At 40.9% G+C, this 20,299-nt stretch overlaps 1 protein-coding gene across 1 annotated transcript in view; it reads left to right on the forward strand.

Annotated features, from left to right (window-relative positions):
• Positions 1–1,338: 1,338 nt before the first annotated feature.
• PDE11A (phosphodiesterase 11A) overlaps positions 1,339–20,299 on the forward strand; it is a 490,924-nt gene continuing 471,963 nt past the window's right edge. Inside the window, exon 1 of the mRNA XM_033231025.1 lies at positions 1,339–2,568. Coding sequence (XP_033086916.1) covers positions 1,657–2,568 — 912 coding nt within the window. The 5' untranslated portion in view covers positions 1,339–1,656. The remainder of the gene's footprint in view (positions 2,569–20,299) is intronic.

The raw sequence follows: 20,299 nt of genomic DNA on the forward strand, positions 1-20,299 counted from the left end.
TTTAAGCTTCATTCAAGTAGTAGCATGTATCAGTGCTTCATTCCATTTTATGATTGAATAATATTCCACTGTATGGAGACAGCACATTTTATTTGTCTGTTCCTCAACTGATGGACATCTGGATTATTTCCACTGCATATCGGCAAGTGTTTAACAATTAGCAGTCCATAAAAAAAAAAAAGTAAACAACCCTGACACATAACATTTGCTGATTTCCATGGTGTAAGCATTCCCATTGTGACTGATTGCAAGCTCCATGATGTGACTGAACACAGAATTGGAAAGAGATTTTAAACTAGGTGCTTGTGAGTCCTTACAAGCCAGTTTCAACATATCACTAACCATCTTTACTGATAGATCACTCAAGTGACCAGAGGCATGGCTACATGCAGTAAAGTTTCCATACACCGTCACCTTAGAATAATAGTAATAACAAAAGTAATACAACAGCTAACATTTACTGAGCACTTTTTATGTGCCAGGCACTATGCTAAACATTTTTTTTTCTTTTTAAATCTTGATAACCACTCACCTTCTTGGAAGTCAGCTGTTCCAAATTACCAGGATTCTATGCTTGGTTTACTGTCTCCTAGCTGGTCTCCCTGCTGTTTATTAAATACCCCAAACTCTTTAGCACTTGCTTCCTCTACCTAGTAAACTCTTTTTCTGTACTGTTTTACACCCTTTCTCTATGTAATCTACCCCTGCCCCAGGTGCATGAATTTGGTTAAAGTCATGAATTGCTCACATAGGAAACTTTATTTGCTATTTTCGGGGAAATGCAATTCCATTAATATTTACTGAGCACCCACAAGGCGCTGGGCAGTGTTAGTGAGCAAGTCCCAGGAATCCTGGGAACCAACAATCCACAGTCACATCCCAGAAAAATAACCCTGCCTGTCTCTGAGGGTGAACGACACCCTCGATTCCTCGGAGTCCGCGTCTGTGTTCAGATCCCTGCAAAACATCAACACTTCTATCTCGGACTCCCACTGGGTTCCCGCTGGGCCTCCTCGAAACGCTAACGGATTAAGGGGCGGTGAGTAGGGAAGGTTGGGGAGGTAAGGGAGCAAGAAAGCGGGGAAGGAACAAGGTGCATTTCCCTCTTCTAATCGTGTTCCAATCAGGAGTCGTGTACCCAGGCGCCGATTCTAGCCGTCCACAGACTCTTCCAGGAACCGCCTGGCCGCCTGGGCCGTGGACTTTGGCTAGTCTGGCTTCCGCGGCTCCCTCCTCTTCTCTCCTTCCTCCAGGCTCTGTGCCTCACTCAGGGGCGTGTCCTGCCCTACCTCCCTGTCACAGTGGTCCACTCATCCGGTTACAGCAGCAGTTCCAGCAGCAGCGGCGGCAGCCAGAACAGGAGCAGCGATAGCTACGGTTTCCAGAACAGGAGCCAGGGCAGCGGCGGCAGCTCAGTGCTGGGCACCTGTGCGGAGCAGGAGTAGCAGGACCAGCGGGTGGGGTCGGTGCCAGCCACTCTGAGCCAGAGAAGGAAGGGGCACCTCACAGATTCCACTGCTGGGAATAATCTCCAGGGGAGGTGGCACTGACCTGGGAATACTGGTGGAGGTGAACATGTGCAGGAACAGCTAGAGGCCTCGGGGCAGGAAAACATTTGGTCCACGTGTGGACAGGCAAGGAAAGCTGTCTGGGACCATGGCAGCCTCCCGCCTGGACTTTGGGGAGGTGGAAACTTTCCTGGACAGGCACCCAGAGTTGTTTGAAGATTACTTGATGCGGAAGGGGAAGCAGGAGATGGTTGAAAAGTGGCTGCAGAGGCATAGTCAGGGTCAGGGGGCTTTAGGTCCAAGGCCCTCTTTGGCTGGTACCAGCAGCTTGGCTCACAGCACCTGCAAAGGTGGCAGCAGCGTTGGTGGTGGCATTGGACCAAATGGCTCTGCCCATAGCCAGCCTCTTCCCGGTGGCGGGGACTGTGGTGGGGTTCCCTTGAGTCCCAGCTGGGCCAGTGGCGGCAGGGGCAATGGGAACCTGCAGCGGAGAGCTTCTCAGAAAGAGCTAAGGAAGAGTTTTGCCCGCTCCAAGGCCATCCACGTGAACAGGACTTACGATGAACAGGCGACCTCCCGGGCTCAGGAACCCCTGAGCAGTGTACGACGGAGGGCACTTCTCCGGAAGGCCAGCTCCCTGCCCCCCACCACAGCCCATATTCTCAGTGCGCTGCTGGAATCGAGAGTGAATCTGCCTCAGTATCCTCCTACAGCCATCGACTACAAGTGCCACCTGAAAAAACATAATGAGCGTCAGTTCTTTCTGGAATTGGTCAAAGATATCTCCAATGACCTTGACCTCACCAGCCTGAGCTACAAGATTCTTATCTTTGTCTGCCTTATGGTGGACGCTGACCGCTGCTCTCTTTTCCTGGTGGAAAGGGCAGCTGCTGGCAAGAAGAGCTTGGTCTCCAAATTCTTTGATGTGCATGCAGGAACCCCTCTGCTGCCTTGCAGCAGCACAGAGAACTCAAATGAGGTGCAGGTCCCCTGGGGCAAAGGCATCATTGGCTATGTCGGGGAGCATGGAGAAACGGTCAACATTCCTGATGCCTACCAGGTAGGACTTTGCATTGTCCCCTTCTCCCAGAACCCCACTGGCTTGGGAGATAAGCTTTCGGTTATCATCTGGCATCCAGGAACACATTAATTTAGGCTCTTAACAATACAAATCTTGCTATTTAAATTCCTGAGTTTAAACTAGTTAGAATGTTCCTACAGCATCTTTGATGTGTTGGTCCTTTCTTAACACCCAATGGCTTGTGGGAAATTCATATATCACCCAATAACACCACGTGTTTCTCTGTCAAAACACTTTTGTCTTTAACACTTTGACACTTTGGCTGATCTGGCATCCACAGCTCCCTCCTCTGCTCTTTAAGATATCAATGTGTGGTTTTAGTATGCGTTTGTGAGTTGCTAGAAAAAGATGTGTGCTCCAGAATTCCAGTGTTAAGATGGGCATTTTGGTGTCTTTGATGTCTTTTGGGGACCATAATGCATTTTCATTCTCTAATTCAATATTGGAAAGGCAACAAAGTGCTTAACTACTTCCCTGTTCCCTTCTCTAGATTAGAGTTGCACAGGTTGTAAGGTAGGGAAAAGAGGAAGAGAAGAGGAATGTCAGGCGGAAAATGGGCCTGTGACCCATTTGTGCCTTCTTAGTATCTATTTTAACTGTTTCTGTTGTTGAGTTAGAAAGATTGGACAGATAGAGGGGCTAGTTATCTTTAGGCTTGAATATAGCATTATCTGTAGTCAGCTTTGATAGGACTGAGCAAGTAGGTTTTTAATTTACGAAACAAACAAAAAATATTGATAATTGTTTAGCAACTCCAAAACCATCAGCAGGGTAAACATGTTAGTTTCAAGTGGAAAAGGAAACCCAACATGCTCTCATCTGGGTTTTCTGAGCCTTTCATTTTCACAGCGTTTTGAACTTGATATTAGATGCTGGCTCTGAAAACTAGTCCATTCTAATTTCTTCAGTATTTATTCACTGAATCTGATTAAACTGGATGTTATTTTCTATGAGACTTCTTCAGGGTTCATAAGAATTAAAAGTTCTCATCCTTGGTTAGGAAAGTTTTATAGTCATCTAGTAAGTACTTCTTCCATTGGTCTCAGGGAGCTGCATGTTTCTCTGGAGTTTAGTTGCTGTTGCTGAGAATAGCAAAAAGAGTGGGAAGGACACTAAAGGTAAAATTTTATCTATTTCATCTGAAAATTGACAATTTTACATAGAAAACTGACTAACTTGTACTAAAGCCAAGTTTCATATTTTTGTGGGATGTCTGCCAACCTAACACTTTAATATTAAAGGATGTTTGTCAAAATGCCATTTTTGTTAACCTTTTATTGTAGACTAAGTGCATTACTCATTTTATCTTTCTTGAAAACTTTAAAAGGTGTAGGTGAAGCAACAATGAATGGTTTTCAACAAGTGTTTATTTCTCTACAATCCTAGAAAGCTATGAGAAGAAATACAAGCATTTAATAATTCATATGTTGAAGATTCTATAAAAATAAAAATAAATATAAAATATTTATATTTATATAAAAAAAAATAAAAATTTCTTAACGTCTTCATTCAGGCCCTAACTTTTATTTCATACTGTCCTTTCTTTAAGAGCATAATTCTCAGTCTCTTCAACAGTTAACTTGTCTTGCTGCTGTCTAGAATTGTGGCTGTAGGTGTCATCACAGGCAGGGGAAAGCAGGTTTTCAGCAGCTGCTACTTCCTGTGGGCTCTACCCTTACTCTGCCGAGTGTCTTAATATTTTTGGAAACTGACATTGGAAAGAGGAGTTTTTTTTTTTTTTTTTTCTTTTCCCCCCAGAATAGTAATGATGGCCGCAAAAGGGGACTGGGTTGTTGGGAGGCCTGGCGAAAGGCAGGTAGGGGAAAGGTGCTATAGGGGTTGGGAATTTACCCTTGGTTTATCTTGCTTTCATTTCTAACTGGTTAGAAAGTTTCTCTTTTCTTTTTCCATTGGCTTCTTTTATGTATCTCTGTATTTTTAACTTGGTGTAGTTTGCTTCATTTTACTTATGCTACTCTTTGATAAAGCTCCTTTTTTTTCTTTATTATGGTGCACTGCAGTCACCAATGGTGTGACCTTGGGAGAATTTCTTAATCTCTCACAGCCTCAATTTCCTCATCCATAAAATGGGAACAATAATATCTACCTAGCAAAGATTATTTTTGTTTATCTCAATAAAATGAGATATTGTGTCAAAGCCCCTAAAATAATATCTGGTACGTGGCAATTACCCAAGAAATGTTAACAGTTTATGAAGATAACGATGATATCTAGTTTGCTAATATTCTTTTTATTTCTGTTTACCTTATTTTCCATTGTTTTTCTCCTTATCTGGAACTGAGATGTGAAGTCAGCATGTTTTGACCAGCTTAATCTTTTCCATGCTCCACCCTTAAATTAAGTATTTTAGAACCAGGTTTACATTCAAGGAACATGAAAATATCTATCCTTCCATTTTCTACTTAAAATGTCCCTAAATGTGGTTGGTAACACCATATCCTAGCCTATGAAAAGTTCTGCACTTTGTTCCTCTTAGTAAGACATGCAATATAAACTTTTTATAGGGTTGTCATAGGGAAAAATGTTGCATCCTTCCCCAGTTCTAGCATTTTCCTCCATCCTTTCCATTTCCTGGTGTTGCAGATGTCTCTTAATTAAACTGACAACTTTCCAAATACATGTTCTTTTGTCATGATGTTTTAATTTGTGCCATATATGCAAGCATCTTGAAGTTTCTATTTAAATATGTAACTATCCTTCCTGATTCTTTGTTAACTACTATATTTTTAAGGTGTTTCTTGCTCAGCTTCAGACAGTGTATTTTTTTTCTTCAGGAGGTAAGAATTTTTTTTTAATCACACAGAGTTTCCAAATTTAATCATTTGATAATTACATTGGTGATACTCTTGGGGGTTCGTAATATGGGCAAGAGAATGGGCAAGAGAAAGGCATTGAAGAGACGAAATTATGATGATAAACGTGGCATTCTGGAGTCAAGGGTAGAATATTTAATGAAATGCTAAAATTGAATAGAAGTTCTGACAGCCCAAAATCCCTCAGTTTATTTCATTATTTTGCATTACTCTCCTCAATTAGTCCTAAAAGACAGACTTGAAATTAGGAAAAAAATAAATTGTAAGTGGAAAAAAAACCATTCGTTTTTAGGTATCCAGTCCAGATCATAGTGACTGCAGTTTACCTTTCCCCCAGATAGTTATAAGTTATTTAACAGCCCACATTAATATAGTAATGAAAAAATTGCCCTCAAGAGGTTGAAAATAAGAGCATTCAAGTAACAGGTGTTCTCTTTGAGATTATTCTAAGCATTCAGAATATAGCACTTTAAACATTCATAAAAATTGTGAGGTGAATTTTTGTCAGTGTTGATAATGATAGTACAGGTGTTTGATGGGTTTGGGTGTGAAAAACAGCAGGATGTTTTGTTAGATGAACTGAGAGGAGGAAAGGGGATGATGCTGAAGAGTTACAGGTGCGCCTGCCTTTCAGAAGATCTGTTTACACAACAACTTCGTTTATTCATTAGTTCCAACAAACATGCACAGAGAGAGCCCATTATCCCCAAGACCTTGGGTAGAGGACCTATGGGTGTACAAAGGACAGGATATACTTCCGCTCTGCAAGGGTACAGTAGAGAGCCATGTGCTGTCCACAAAAAACTAGTACCAAGCTGTACAAACTAAATGATGTTAGTCTTGGATGAGTATGGAGTCACTTTGTGACAGGGCTCATAATGAAAGACTTCATGGAGGAGGCACCATTTGAGCTATAAATAGGATTAGGTTTTCCAGTTAGAGATAGTTGTGGAGTAGGGAGAAGTGATCCAAGTCCAACAAAATAGCTTCAACAGAGACACAGTGATGACCGAGCACCAAATAGGTATAAGGGAGAGTGAGTGGTTTAATTTGGCCAAAATATTGCATATTGCATATCTATGACATTCTGTTGTCAGAGAATGATTTGCAAAAGTAAGGTGAGGACAAAAGAAGGAAGGACTTTGAACACCTAGCTAAAGAGTTCAAACTTCACCAACAGTAGGCCACAGGGAGCCATTAAAAACATCTTAGCATGATCAAAGTGGTGTTTTGGGTAACCTGGTGGCAGCAGCTGAATGAATTGAACAAGGAGAGGCTCAAAGCTGTGGAAATAATTAGGAGTCTACTGTCATGGTCTGGTGGAGCCATGATGAACACTCAAGCAGGAACAGTGGGAATGGGCAGAAGGAGACAGATGGGAAGTGGCCTGCGGGTGTGGATTTGGGAAAGGAGGGAGGGAGGGCAATGATGACTCAGATTCTAAACCCAGGAGATATGAGGAAGTGTGATGCCTTTATCCAGAAGAGGGAGAGAAGCTGGGTTAAGGGGAAGATTCTAAGTAGGGCCAGCTACATAATTTGTGGAGCCTGGTGCAAGATGATAAAGCAGGACTCTGGCTGGGGTTAAAGAAGTCAGTCCCCACATCCTAAGAGTCTGTCCCCCCGTTCATAGCAACCTCCTGTCTGAGAGTCTGAAGGGATTACAATCTCCAGGCTGGGGCATTCTCAGTATCTGGATTGAGGGTGGGCAAGGGGCCCCCGCTGAATTGCCTGCCAGAGGTGCCATGCTGCTGCCAGCTCTGGGTGAGGAGGGCCACATCCTTTCTCTTCCCTGAGGAGGTGTGGGGCATGCACCTGCCCCTCTCCACACCCTCCCCAGACCCCATCTAAGAGCAGACTGCAATGGCAGACATGGGATGTGGGCCTTTCCCTTGACCGATGTGACCTGGTTGCTAAGGGCAGGCGTGAGACTGGGGAGGGTGAATGGGGCCTGGGACACCATGGAGCAGGGATCAGGTGGCCAAAAACCAGTTCTGGGCAGGCAGTGGGAGGGAAGACTGTATGTGAACCAAGGTTCTGGACTCTGGGGCTCTTACTCCATTGTTCCATTGGACTTTGCTTACAAAGCACAAATTCAATGATAAAAAGTATTAACAATCTCACACAGCATAGCTTTAAACCTCAAGCAGGGGTCTTTCAGCCACTGCACTGGTCACATGCTCATGAAATGGGCCCTGAATCTGAGTCATATGGAGTCAAAGGTAGAGAAGTTCAATCTTCATCCAACCTTGTCTACTGCAGCCCTTCATGTGGCCTCAGCACCATCCTAATTAAATTGCAGGCTGTTTTCAATGCCCAGATAGTGCTTTTCTATTCCTGTATTTTGCATACTTTCTGCCAGGACTACTTCTCCATCTTTGCTCATTTAGAACCTGCTTGCCTTCTCATTATATGAGAAGGGAGAGCTGAGTGCCTTATCCTTAAAGAGAGGAGTTGGAAAACAACCCAAAAAATATACATAAAGTTGTATTTAAGAATGCATTGTAATATGCTGATATATATTTATTATATATATTTTCTAATAATATGAATAACGATATTTAATACTTCATTGAATTTCAGTTTTCTTTTTGGAATAATCTCCATTGAAATAATCACATTGAAAGTGTTTGCCTCAGAAGGAATTAATTTTAGGTGTCTAGAAAATTCAGCGATGAGAGTGCTTTGTTCCCTGATGAGCCAGTGCTGATAGATATGGTCTACACTCATATGATTGAGTTGCTGAGATTTGTCTAAAAAGGCAGATGTTGATCCTACTCCAACACTGATAATATAAAAAAGGAGTTTCATGAAATCTTATTCCAGCTTTGCACAGTGTTTAAAAAAATTCCCCCAAGCCCACAAACATGCTCACTAGCCCAGAGCCAGAGTTGATTTTGTGTTTGAAGTAGGAAACTCTGCTATTTCAGCCTCTCTTCCTGACAGACACATGATTGTGATAAACACAAGGACAAATTGCATTTGCTGCTTTGTACGTGAGGATAGATTACAGAAAGGCACAGTTCCTACAGAATCATGAAAAGGTAATTTAAGGTTAACTAAATTTTTTTCCCAACCCATAAACTAAATGTTTACTAATCTGACCAATTTATTTTGGTTCATGAGGTTTGGGTCACCTGTTTATTGACAACGCTGGCTTAATTTGGAAGTTAGGGTTTCATGTTGAATACAGCGTTGAAGAGTCATACAAACTTTCCTCTGAAACAGCTTTGAGTTGTTTTATAGAAAAGTCAACAAGATCCTTGAGGTACATTGCTTGCTGCTTATTTTAAGGGTAGTATTTTGCAATATAGCCACATTCTTTTGGAAAGTGAAATTTGAATCAGATAAAAGCAGTTTAATCATAAAAGAGTGCGTTAAGTCACTAATATTTTAGGAGAAGTTTCAGTTCCTGGTCATTTATAGGTATTGAGGCTATATTTGTTTATTTATTTGGTTTAAAATAGTAAAGAAGATTTTCTGGCTTTAAAAAATATACTTTCTATAATTCCTGAGGATTTTTTTTTTATTAATTGGTTGGTTTTGACTGAACAGTGGTTTCACATATTAATGACAAATTATGTTTCCTATCGTAAAATATAGCTTAAAGGCTGTTGCAAATTCAGGACAAGAAATCTTCTTTACCTGAAGGGAAAAAAAAGGGGAAACCTATGAGATACCTCTTTAGGGTGTCTATTTTTTTCTTTTATTTTAGAGACACGATCTTACTATGTTGCCCAGGCTGAATTAAAACTCCTGGGCTCAAGTGATCCTCCCACCTCAGCCACATGAGTAGCTGGGACTATAAATGTGTGCCACTGAGCCCAGTAGGGTGTCTACTTTTTTTTTTTTTTTTAACGTAATAAGAGAAGGTAGAGGGAAGCTTCACTGTGGATGAATAGTAACTTCATCTATGGAGTACTAACTCTGAGTCAGACAGCTCATTAGCAAGCTTTGTCTCTTTTAATCCTCTCAAAAGTCCCCTGAGGTAACTATGACCACCCCCATTTTACAAAAGGAGAAACCGAGGCTTGGACAGTTTAAGTAATTTGCTTAAAGTGACTCCATTGGTAAGTGAGGGAGCTGACTCGCTTATTCTCTTCAAGTTATTCTGTTTATTTGTGAGATTCTGTATCCCCAAAGACACTCCATAAAAGGCAACCTTGGCCAGACACACTTACAGAGAAGAGGTGACTTTGGTCTAGTTTGTGGAACCTGTTCTCTGTACAACCTTGTTAAATCCATTTGCCTGACAATTGAATTCTTAGGTTACTAATAACATTGTTAAACAGTAAAAGGCATCAGAGTGTGACAGGATATGCTGTAGACTTACAGTCAGGAATTGTGGTTCTATTCCCATTTCTGCCTTAGTTTTTTAGCTATAATATAGGGATAATATGTTCAGACATGTCTGCCCCATAGTATTTTGTAAGCCTCTAATCATCAAATCTAATCATTAGATTGCAATAAGATAATGGAAAAGCATTTTCAAATGGATAAAGTCAGAAATGTAAGGCCTTATTAATGTTTTAAAATACACAGTCCAGAAGGCTTTATTCACAGTGTTGTCTTTGGAAAGGACTTTGAACATAATAGGAGAGTTTTGATCTAAAATGTAGTAGTACCTGTATTGACTATATTTCCAAATTTTCTGTATTCTTGATGTTCTAGCATTTGAGGCCTACGACCCTGGAGAGACTGCCCCTCCCAGGGCTAGCTAATTTCTAGAGAGAGTGAAGAACTCCCTTTTGAGGGTACCTTTGATATATAAATCAGCCTATCCAGAGCCCACTCCCTTAACTGTCTCCTTTATCAAACTCTCATACACCCAGACAATATTCTCCTTGCCCTAAATCACCCAGGGCCAGGTACCCAACAACTAAAGACCACTCCTATAGCCCATAGTTTGCCAAAATTATTCAAACTAGCCAATCCTAAACTTACTTAGTATACTCAGGGTAGGTATACCCTGTCTCAACCATCCTTCCCTGAAGACCCTAGTAAAGGTTCTGTGCCATGCTCTGCCCCAGCTTCTGCCTCCGGACTGACCCTGGCCCTTCCCTATGTGGCCCTGCACAGTGTGCCATGCTTCCTGTTTCTAGGGTCTGTGAGTATGAGCTTTCTTCATGACAGTCATTTCTGTGTTTGCTTTACCATACCTCATTAAAACAAATCCCAGGTACTTTTTAACACAGTACCACACATACATAATCCCTTAAACACAAAAAATGATTAAAATGTAAAGAGATCAAATGCTTTAAATGAATATTATGCTGTCAGGATTAAGAGGCCATAATAAATATTCTACCTTTGATGAACACAGATATGTTAAATTTCTTGATACAATTGATCAACATGCCTATTTTTCTAGTACAAAATGCAATTTCAAAAGTATACATTGGGTCTCTGTGAAATAAATCCCCATATGAAATCTCCAAGTTGATGATTTGTAGTTTTATTGTCAAAATATTAAAAATTTAAAAAAAAAGATGATATTTGGCTCAAGCACTTGTAAACTAAATCAATTCTAGCTGCTGGCATTAAAGAATAAATGAATACTAAATCTCATGCTTGTAATCAAGATCTAATAATTTAGTAGGCAAGTATATCTATGACAATTTTATTTTAGATGTGTTGATTCCTTATACAACAGATAGACTTTCTTTATGTTTTCATGTTTGGAAATCATGATACTTTTAATGCTAGCATTATCTTTTTTGCATTTATGTTGCATGTACTACTTTATCAGATTACCAGAATGTTTCAACCTTTACATTTTTCGATTAAAAAATTAGATGATACTCCTTTTTCATTTAAATGGCTGTGCACAGTTTAATGAGCTAACAGTTTTTATGGGTATTTGGCAACTTAATAGGCATGATTACATATTTAAAGTTTTAATAACAGCTGTAATGGCATTAAGAATTACAGGCTTGGGACACTGTGGGAAAGATTATCCAGGGCTGCTAAAGAAACAAGCCCAGATTTTTGTTCTTTTCTGAATAAAGTCCTCTGGAAAAGTGAAGCTCTAATCCCCTCTCTCTAATAGCCACCTTTATGGCTACTCACACTTCCCTGTTAGCCCCTTCTTCCTTTTGCTTCCAGAAAACCACTAAGTGAGAGGGTGCACACACTGTTAACTCTGTGCAACTGCTAAGGTAGCTGCTGCTGCTGCTTTTTTTTTTTTTCTGTCTTCAGATATGTGAGACTGGAGGCATATTCTTCTGTCACTTCCCCATCTTTGAGCACTGGCTTTGAAAGCCCAAGGCAGCCCTAGCCATAACAACTCCTTTTTATCATAACCCTAAGATTATCATGCAGAGAAGCAAAGAGGAGAGGAAACAGTGGTAGTGAATGTGCCATGAATTAACCAAGCAGGGAGATGAACAGCTGGAAGCTGAGGCATCTCTCCCCTCTCTCCTTTGCCATTCATTTTAAAAATGAATGAACAAAAGAAACATCCTCTGATTTAGTCCTTTCTTTTACTCATGCCTGCTGTGAATAGACAGAAAGGAGCTTTAAAATATAAAGGGCGGGAAAATATTTTTCTACCTCTGATTTAACTAAATTAAGATTATTTGCTATGTTAAATTAAAGAACAAAAAGGTCAGCTGGGGAAAGAAGAGCTACTATCACTATAAGAATGTTTCATACTTAAGACTTTGGGTTTCTGTTGAAGAAAAAACTAATTTTGTTCTTCAGAAATAGATCAAATGAATGAAAGGAAGCGAGAAGTTTAGAGTAAAAAGAAACAAACAAAGCCTCCAAGAAATATGGGACTATATGAAAAGACCAAATCTATGTCTGATTGCTGTACCTGAAAGTGACAGGGAGAATGGAACCAAGTTGGAAAACACTCTGCAGGATATTATCCAGGAGAACTTCCCGAACCTAGCAAGGCAGGCCAACATTCAAATTCAGGAAATACAGAGAACGCCACAAAGATACTCCTCAAGAAGATCATCTCCAAGACATATAATTGTCAGATTCACCAAAGTTGAAATGAAGGAAAAAATGTTAAGGGCGGCCAGAGAGAAAAGTCAGGTTACCCACAAAAGGAAGCCCATCAGACTAACGGCAGATCCCTCGGCAGAAACTCTACAAGCCGGAAGAGAGTGGGGGCCAATATTCAATGTTCTTAAAGAAAAGAATTTTCAACCCAGAATTTCATATCCAGCCAAACTAAGCTTCATAAGTGAAAGAGAAATAAAATCCTTTACAGACAAGCAAATGGTGAGAGATTATGTCACCACCAGGCCTGCCCTACAAGAGCTCCTGAAGGAAGCACTAAACATGGAAAGGAACAACTGGTACCAGCCACTGTAAAATCATGCCAAAATGTAAAGACCATCGATGCTAGGAAGAAACTGCATCAACTAACGAGCAAAATAACCAGCTAACATCATAATGACAGGATCAAATTCACACATAACAATATTAACCTTAAATGTAAATTAAAGGTAAATTAAAAGACACAGACTGGCAAATTGGATAGAGTCAAGACCCAGCAGTCTGCTGTATTCAGGAGACCCATCTCACGTGCAGAGACACACATAGGCTCAAAATAAAGGGATGGAGGAAGATCTACCAAGCAAATGGAAAACAAAAAAAGGCCAGGGTTGCAATCCTAGTCTCTGATAAAACAGACTTTAAACCAACAAAGATCAAAAGAGACAAAGAAGAGACATTACATAATGGTAAAGGGATCAATTCAACAAGAACAGCTAACTATCCTAAATATATATGCACCCAGTGCAGGAGCACCCAGATTCATAAAGCAAGTCCTTAGAGACCTTCAAAGAGACTTAGACTCCCACACAATAATAATGGGAGACTTTAACATCCCACTGTCAACATTAGACAGATCAACGAGACAGAAAGTTAAAAAGGATATCCAGGAATTGAACTCAGCTCTGCACCAAGCAGACCTAACAGACATCTACAGAACTCTCCCTGCCAAATCAACAGAATAAACATTCCTCTCAGAACCACATTGCACTTATTGCAAAATTGACACATATTTGGAAGTAAAGCACTCCTTACCAAATGTAAAAGAACAGAACTTATAACAAACTGTCTCTCAGACCACAGTGCAATCAAACTAGAACTCAGGATTAAGAAACTCACTCAAAACCGCTCAACTATGTGGAAACTGAACAATCTGCTCCTGAATGACTCCTGGATACATAACAAAATGAAAGAAGAAATAAAGATGTTCTTTGAAACCAATGGGAACAAAGACACAACATATCAGAATCTCTGGGACACATTTAAAGCAGTGTGTAGAGGGAAATTTATAGCACTAAATGCCCACAAGAGAAAGCAGGAGAGATCTAAAATTGACACCCTAACATCACAACTAAAGAACCAGAGAAGCAAGAGCAAACACATTCAAAAGCTAGCAGAAGGCAAGAAATAACTAAGATCAGAGCAGAACTGAAGGAGATAGAGACACAAAAAACCCTTCAAAAAAATCAATGAGGCCAGGCGTGGTGGCTCACGCCTGTAATCCCAGTACTTTGGGAGGCCGAGGTGGGCAGATCATGAGCTCAGGAGATCAAGACCATCCTGGCTAACACAGTGAAACCCCGTCTCTACTAAAAATACAAAAAAATTAGCTGGGCGTAGTGGCTGGTGCCTGTAGTCCCAGCTACTCGGGAGGCTGAGGCAGAAGAATGGCGTGAACCTTGGAGGTGGAGCTTGCAGTGAGCCGAGATCGCACCACTGCACTCCAGCCTGGGCCGCAGAGTGAGACTCTGTCTCAAAAAAAAAAAAAAAAAAAAAAAAAAATCAATGAATCCAGGAGCTGGTTTTTTGAAAAGATCAACAAAATTGATAGACGGCTAGCAAGACTAATAAAGAAGAAAAGAGAGAAGATTCAAATAGACACAATTAAAAAGTGATAAAGGGGATATCACCACTGATCCCACAGAAATACAAACTACCGTCAGAGAAAACTAGAAACACCTCTACTCAAATAAAATAGAAAATCTAGAAGAAATGGATAAATTCCTGGACACATACACCCTCCCAAGACCCAAGACTAAACCAGGAAGAAGTTGAATCCCTGAATAGACCAATAGCAGGCTCTGAAATTGAGGCAATAATTAATAGCCTACCAACCAAAAAAAGGTCCAGGACCAGATGGATTCACAGCTGAATTCTACCAGAGGTACAAGGAGGAGCTGGTACCATTCCTTCTGAAACTATTGCAATCAATAGGAAAAGAGGGAATCCTCCCTAACTCATTTTATGAGGCCAACATCATCCTGATACCAAAGCCTGGCAGAGACACAACAAAAAAAGAGAATTTTAGACCAATATCCCTGATGAACATCGATGCAGAAATCCTCAATAAAATACTGGCAAACCGAATCCAGCAGCACATCAAAAAGCTTATCCACCATGATCAAGTGGGCTTCATCCCTGGGATGCAGGCTGGTTCAACACACGTAAATCAATAAACATAATCCAGCATATAAACAGAACCAAAGACAAAAAACACATGATTATCTCAATAGATGCAGAAACGGCCTTTGACAAAATTCATCAGCCCTTCATGCTAAAAACTCTCAATAAACTAGGTGTTGATGGGACGTATCTCAAAATAAGAGCTATTTATGACAAACCCAGAGCCAATATCATACTGAATGGACAAAAACTGGAAAGATTCCCTTTGAAAACTGGCACAAGACAGGGATACCCTCTCTCACCACTCCTATTCCAACAACATTGGAAGTTCTGGCAAGGGCAATCAGGCAGGAGAAAGACAGAAAGGGTATTCAATTAGGAAAAGAAGAAGTCAAATTGTCCTGTTTGCAGATGACATGATTGTATATTTAGAAAACCCCATCATCTCAGCCCAAAATCTCTTTAAGTTGATAAGCAACTTCAGTGAAGTCTCAGGATACAACATCAATGTGCAAAAATCACAAGCATTCTTATACATCAATAACAGACAAACAGAGAGCCAAATCATGAGTGAACTCCCATTCACAATTGCTTCAAAGAGAATAAAATACCTAGGAATCCAACTTACAAGGGATGTGAAGGACCTCTTCAAGGAGAACTACAAACCACTGCTCAATGAAATAAAAGAGGACACAAACAAATGGAAGAACATTCCACGCTTATGGATAGGAAGAATCAATATCATGAAAATGGCCATACTGCCCAAGGTAATTTATAGATTCAATGCCATCCCCATCAAGCTACCAATGACTTTCTTCACAGAATTGGAAAAAACTACTTTAAAGTTCATATGGAACCAAAAAAGACCCCACTTTGCGAAGACAATCCTAAGCCAAAAGAAAAGCTGGAGGCATCATGCTACCTGACTTCAAACTATACTACAAGGCTACAGTAACCAAAACAGCATGGTACTGGTACCAAAACAGAGATATAGACCAATGGAACAGAACAGAACCCTCAGAAATAATACCACACATCTACAACCATCTGATCTTTGACAAACCTGACAAAAATAAGACAAGGGGAAAGGATTCCCTATTTAATAAATGGTGCTGGGAAAACTGGCTAGCCATATGTAGAAAGCTGAAACTGGATCCGTTCCTTACGCCTTATACAAAAATTAATTCAAGATGGATTAAAGACTTAAATGTTAGACTGAAAACCATAAAAACCCTCGAAGAAAACCTAGGCAATACCATTCAGGACATAGGCATGGTCAAGGACTTCATGTCTAAAACACCAAAAGCAATGGCAACAAAAGCCAAAATTGACAAATGGGATCTAACTAAACTAAAGAGCTTCTGCACAGCAAAAGAAACTACCATCAGAGTGAACAGGCAACCTACAGAATGGGAGAAAATTTTGCAATCTACTCATCTGACAAAGGGCTAATATCCAGAATCTACAAAGAACTCAAACAAATTTACAAGAAAAAAACAAACACCCCCATCAAAAAGTGGGCAGAGGATATGGACAGACACTTCTCAAAAGTAGACAATTATGCAGCCAAAAGACACAGAAAAAATGCTCATCATCACTGGCCATCAGAGAAATGCAAATCAAAACCACAATGAGATACCATCTCAACCAGTTAGAAGGGCGATCATTAAAAAGTCAGAAAACAACAGGTGCTGGAGAGGATGTGGAGAAATAGGAACACTTTTACACTGTTGGTGGGACTGTAAACTAGTTCAACCATTGTGGGAGACAGTGTGGCGATTCCTCAAGGATCTAGAACTAGAAATACCATTTGACCCAGCCATCCCCTTACGGGGTATATACCCAAAGGATTATAAATAATGCTGCTATAAAGACACATGCACACGTATGTTTATTGTGGCACTATTCACAATAGCAAAGACTTGGAACCAACCCAAATGTACATCAATGATAGACTGGATTAAGAAAATGTGGCACATATACACCATGGAATACTCTGCAGCCATATAAAAATATAAGTTCATGTCCTTTGTAGGGACAGGATAAAGCTGGAAACCATCATTCTCAGCAAACTATCTCAAGGGCAAAAAAACCAAACACCACATGTTCTCACTCATAGGTGGGAATTGAACGATGAGAACACCTGGACACAGGAAGGGGAATATCACACACTGGGACCTGTCATGGGGCAGGGGGGAAGGGGGAGGGATAGCATTAGGAGATATACCTAACGTAAATGAGGAGTTAATGGGTGCAGCACACCAACATGGCACATGTATACATATGTAACAAACTTGCACATTGTGCACATGTACCCTAGAACTTAAAGTATATATATAAAAAAAGAAAGCCTAAAAAAGGATCAGGATCAACAATTCCTGTAGGTAGCAATATTAATCATTTCTTGTGACTACCTTGTGAGGCTATATATTTAATGAAAAATTGCATGGAAATAATTTAATGCTAAATTATGTGGAAAGATATGAAGGTATAAAATGGAATCGGTATGCTTTCTTACTACCAAGTGAAGTCAAACTTTGCTTCTGAGCCACCTCGTCTCTTTACTCTTCCCTATTGATCTCACCCTCATGCTTGAATTCTAACTTAGCACCTACCACAGGATCTGGCATAGAGTAGATGCTTGGAAGATCATGTTTGAGTAAGTGGAAGAGCCTTTATTATAGCCTTTATTTTGTCTCAAGACTGACACACACTGATGAGTCCATTATGTGGGTTAGATTTCTCAACAGGGGTATTATTGGCATCTTGTACAGACAATTCTTTGTTGGAGGGAGGCTGACCTGTGCATTGTAGGTTGGTGGTTTAGTAGCATCCCTGGCCTCTCTCCACTAGATACTTGCCTAGTCTGGACAATTTAAAAAGTCTCCAGACATTGTCAAATCCCTGGAAACAAAATCACGTCCCCACCGCCTAGCTCCACTGACCACCACTGATACAGGATAATTTGGCAAGAACCGTATGCTGCCTTAAGAAAAGTCACAACTTCTCCAGCCTGGCCAACATGGTGAAATTTCGCCTCTACTAAAAATACAAAAAATTTCCCGAGTGTGGTGGCACACACCTGTAGTCCCAGCTACTTGAGAGGCTGAGGCAGGAGAATCACTTGAACCTGGGAGGCAGAGGTTGCAGTAAACCAAGATCATACCATTGCACTCCAGCCTGGGTGACAGCCTGAGACTCTGTCTCAAAAGAAAAAGAGAGAATATTTACAATGGCTTATGTAACAATTCCAGTCACGCTAAGAAAAATTTTATGGGTATGTGCAAAGATTTGTCTATACGAATACTTGTTGTAGTATTATTTATAATAATAATAATACATTATCAATCCAAACATCCAACTAGAGGATTGAATGAATCAATTATGATATATTATAAAAGGAATATTTAATCATAGGAAATTGCTCAGAGAATATTAAGTGAACAAAGTATATTCAACAGAATCTCAGTTTTCTTAACAATAACAACAGAAGCATAAGGGAAATAAATGGTGGAGTGCATCATTTTCAGAATCAGACCGAATTCGATTCCCAGTTCCATCATACCCAAGGGTTGTGTCATATTTTACCTCTCTAGTTGCTAGTTTCTGCAGTTCTAAAATGAAGATAATGATACCTACTGTCTTAAGAGGTTGTCAAGATTAAACCTGAAAAGTGCTTAACACTGTTTGTCACTTTGTTTGGGCTCAGTAAAAAGTAATTAGAATACCGCATGGTCAAAGGGTGGAGGTCAATATGCCAAAACACTGATAGAGGTAATCTCTCAGTGTTGGGCTTATGACTAATTTTTCTCTTCTCTTTTTGTTTTCCTTTATTTTTTTCCCTATATATACTAATCATTACTTAAAGAAACCATATTTGCTTTCTTAGATACCCTTCCAAAGCTCAGTGGCACATAGTAGTAACACAATAGAAGCTCACTTCTCACTCTCTGAGGTTCAGCACAGGTCTTCCTGATTGATAGGTGACTCTCCTCCAAGAGAGGATTCTTTCCTTCCTGAGCCTCAACACGGGGGTTCGAAGGGTGCTGTCAGCATTAATAGCCCATAAGCAGATGAGGGAAGAGACAGAGAAAAATGGGAAATGAAATGAGAGATTTTCCTGTCCTGTCAGGAAGTGGCACACATTTCCTGCTCGTATTTTATTGTCTTTCTAGACTCTAGAACCCAGGGATGTGGCGATAGCCAACTGCAGGGAGGCTGGCAAAGGTAGCTTCACCCTGACCCAGAGTGGATCCCAGCCCCAGTCCGATCCAGTCACTGCATTCCGTCAAAGTCCAGGGCCTTCAAGTGGTGAGCGTCCTCTCCAGCTGGTCAGGATTTTCACAGGCCTGTGCTTGTGTGTGTGATTGACTGCCCATAACAAAATCTGAGAGGAAAGCCAGTTAGGCTTTGGAAAAGGGATCAGAATGGCAAAGGGAAATGATTCTTCCTGTTTTAGTTTTCGCTGTTCAGAATGGATTAGAGAATAGGACTCTGGGGAATAGGACATTGGAGGTAGGAAATTTGCTTATGAGATTGTTGCCTATAAGCTCTGAGGGTTACAAGGTCAAGAACTGGGACCAGACCCAGCTACATAATTTATAGGACTCAGTGAAAAATGAAAACGGGTCTTTCTAGGGACAGGGAAGTCAATCTCCCCTTTCCCAGGCCAGGCCCTACAGGCAGCCACCTGACCCATGGTAGATGGGCAAGCCCCAAAAGATGACAACCTCTGTGCCTGAACAAGCTTACTACCTGAATCAGGCGTGGGCAGGAGGCCCCCCCAGAGTTGCTTAATGAACATGCTGTGGTGCTGCCAGCCTGGGGTGGGGACATCCCGGGATGGCCAGGGCTTTGCCCTACACAGAGACACTGACTCTCCCCATACTCATACCCTGGGCCCTGCTAGAGGTGGAGGGCAAACAGTAGAACACAGGTATCTCTGTTCACTGACCCTGTTGCAGCCCTGAGTAGGACAAGGCAGGGCTCATGGAACTGGGGCAGGAGGCAGAGGCTGAGAACCTATCAGAAGGCTGGACTGTATGTGAACCCCTGAGGCATGCTCCATCAGACCTCATGTACAAAATACAATTCCAAAATAAAATTATTAAGAATTTCAAGATAATGACTGTAGTGCATTAAACTTCAAGGGTGGGTGTGGGGACTCTTGTTGGCACAGCACCCTGGGTGACTGCACTGGATGCAGGCTCATGGAGCCTGACTGGTGTGAGGCCTAGACTATGACTTTGTCAAGATAAATAATGAGAATGGCAAACTCTCCATGGAAGTTCATTCTGTTTTCCACTAACTTCCGTAGTAATTTGTCTGTATGACTCTTGCTATTTCTTCCAATTTTGGTTGCTTTAATTTTGGCTCACCTGTCTTTCTCTCCATTAGACTATGAGCTCCTTGAAGGCAGATGCCATGATTTTCTTGGCTTTGTAGCACTCCCTGTGTTTGGCATGG

This window comes from Trachypithecus francoisi, unplaced genomic scaffold (assembly GCF_009764315.1).
Source record: "Trachypithecus francoisi isolate TF-2019V2 unplaced genomic scaffold, Tfra_2.0 Lachesis_group13, whole genome shotgun sequence".
In the NCBI taxonomy this organism is placed as follows: Eukaryota; Metazoa; Chordata; class Mammalia; order Primates; family Cercopithecidae; genus Trachypithecus; species Trachypithecus francoisi.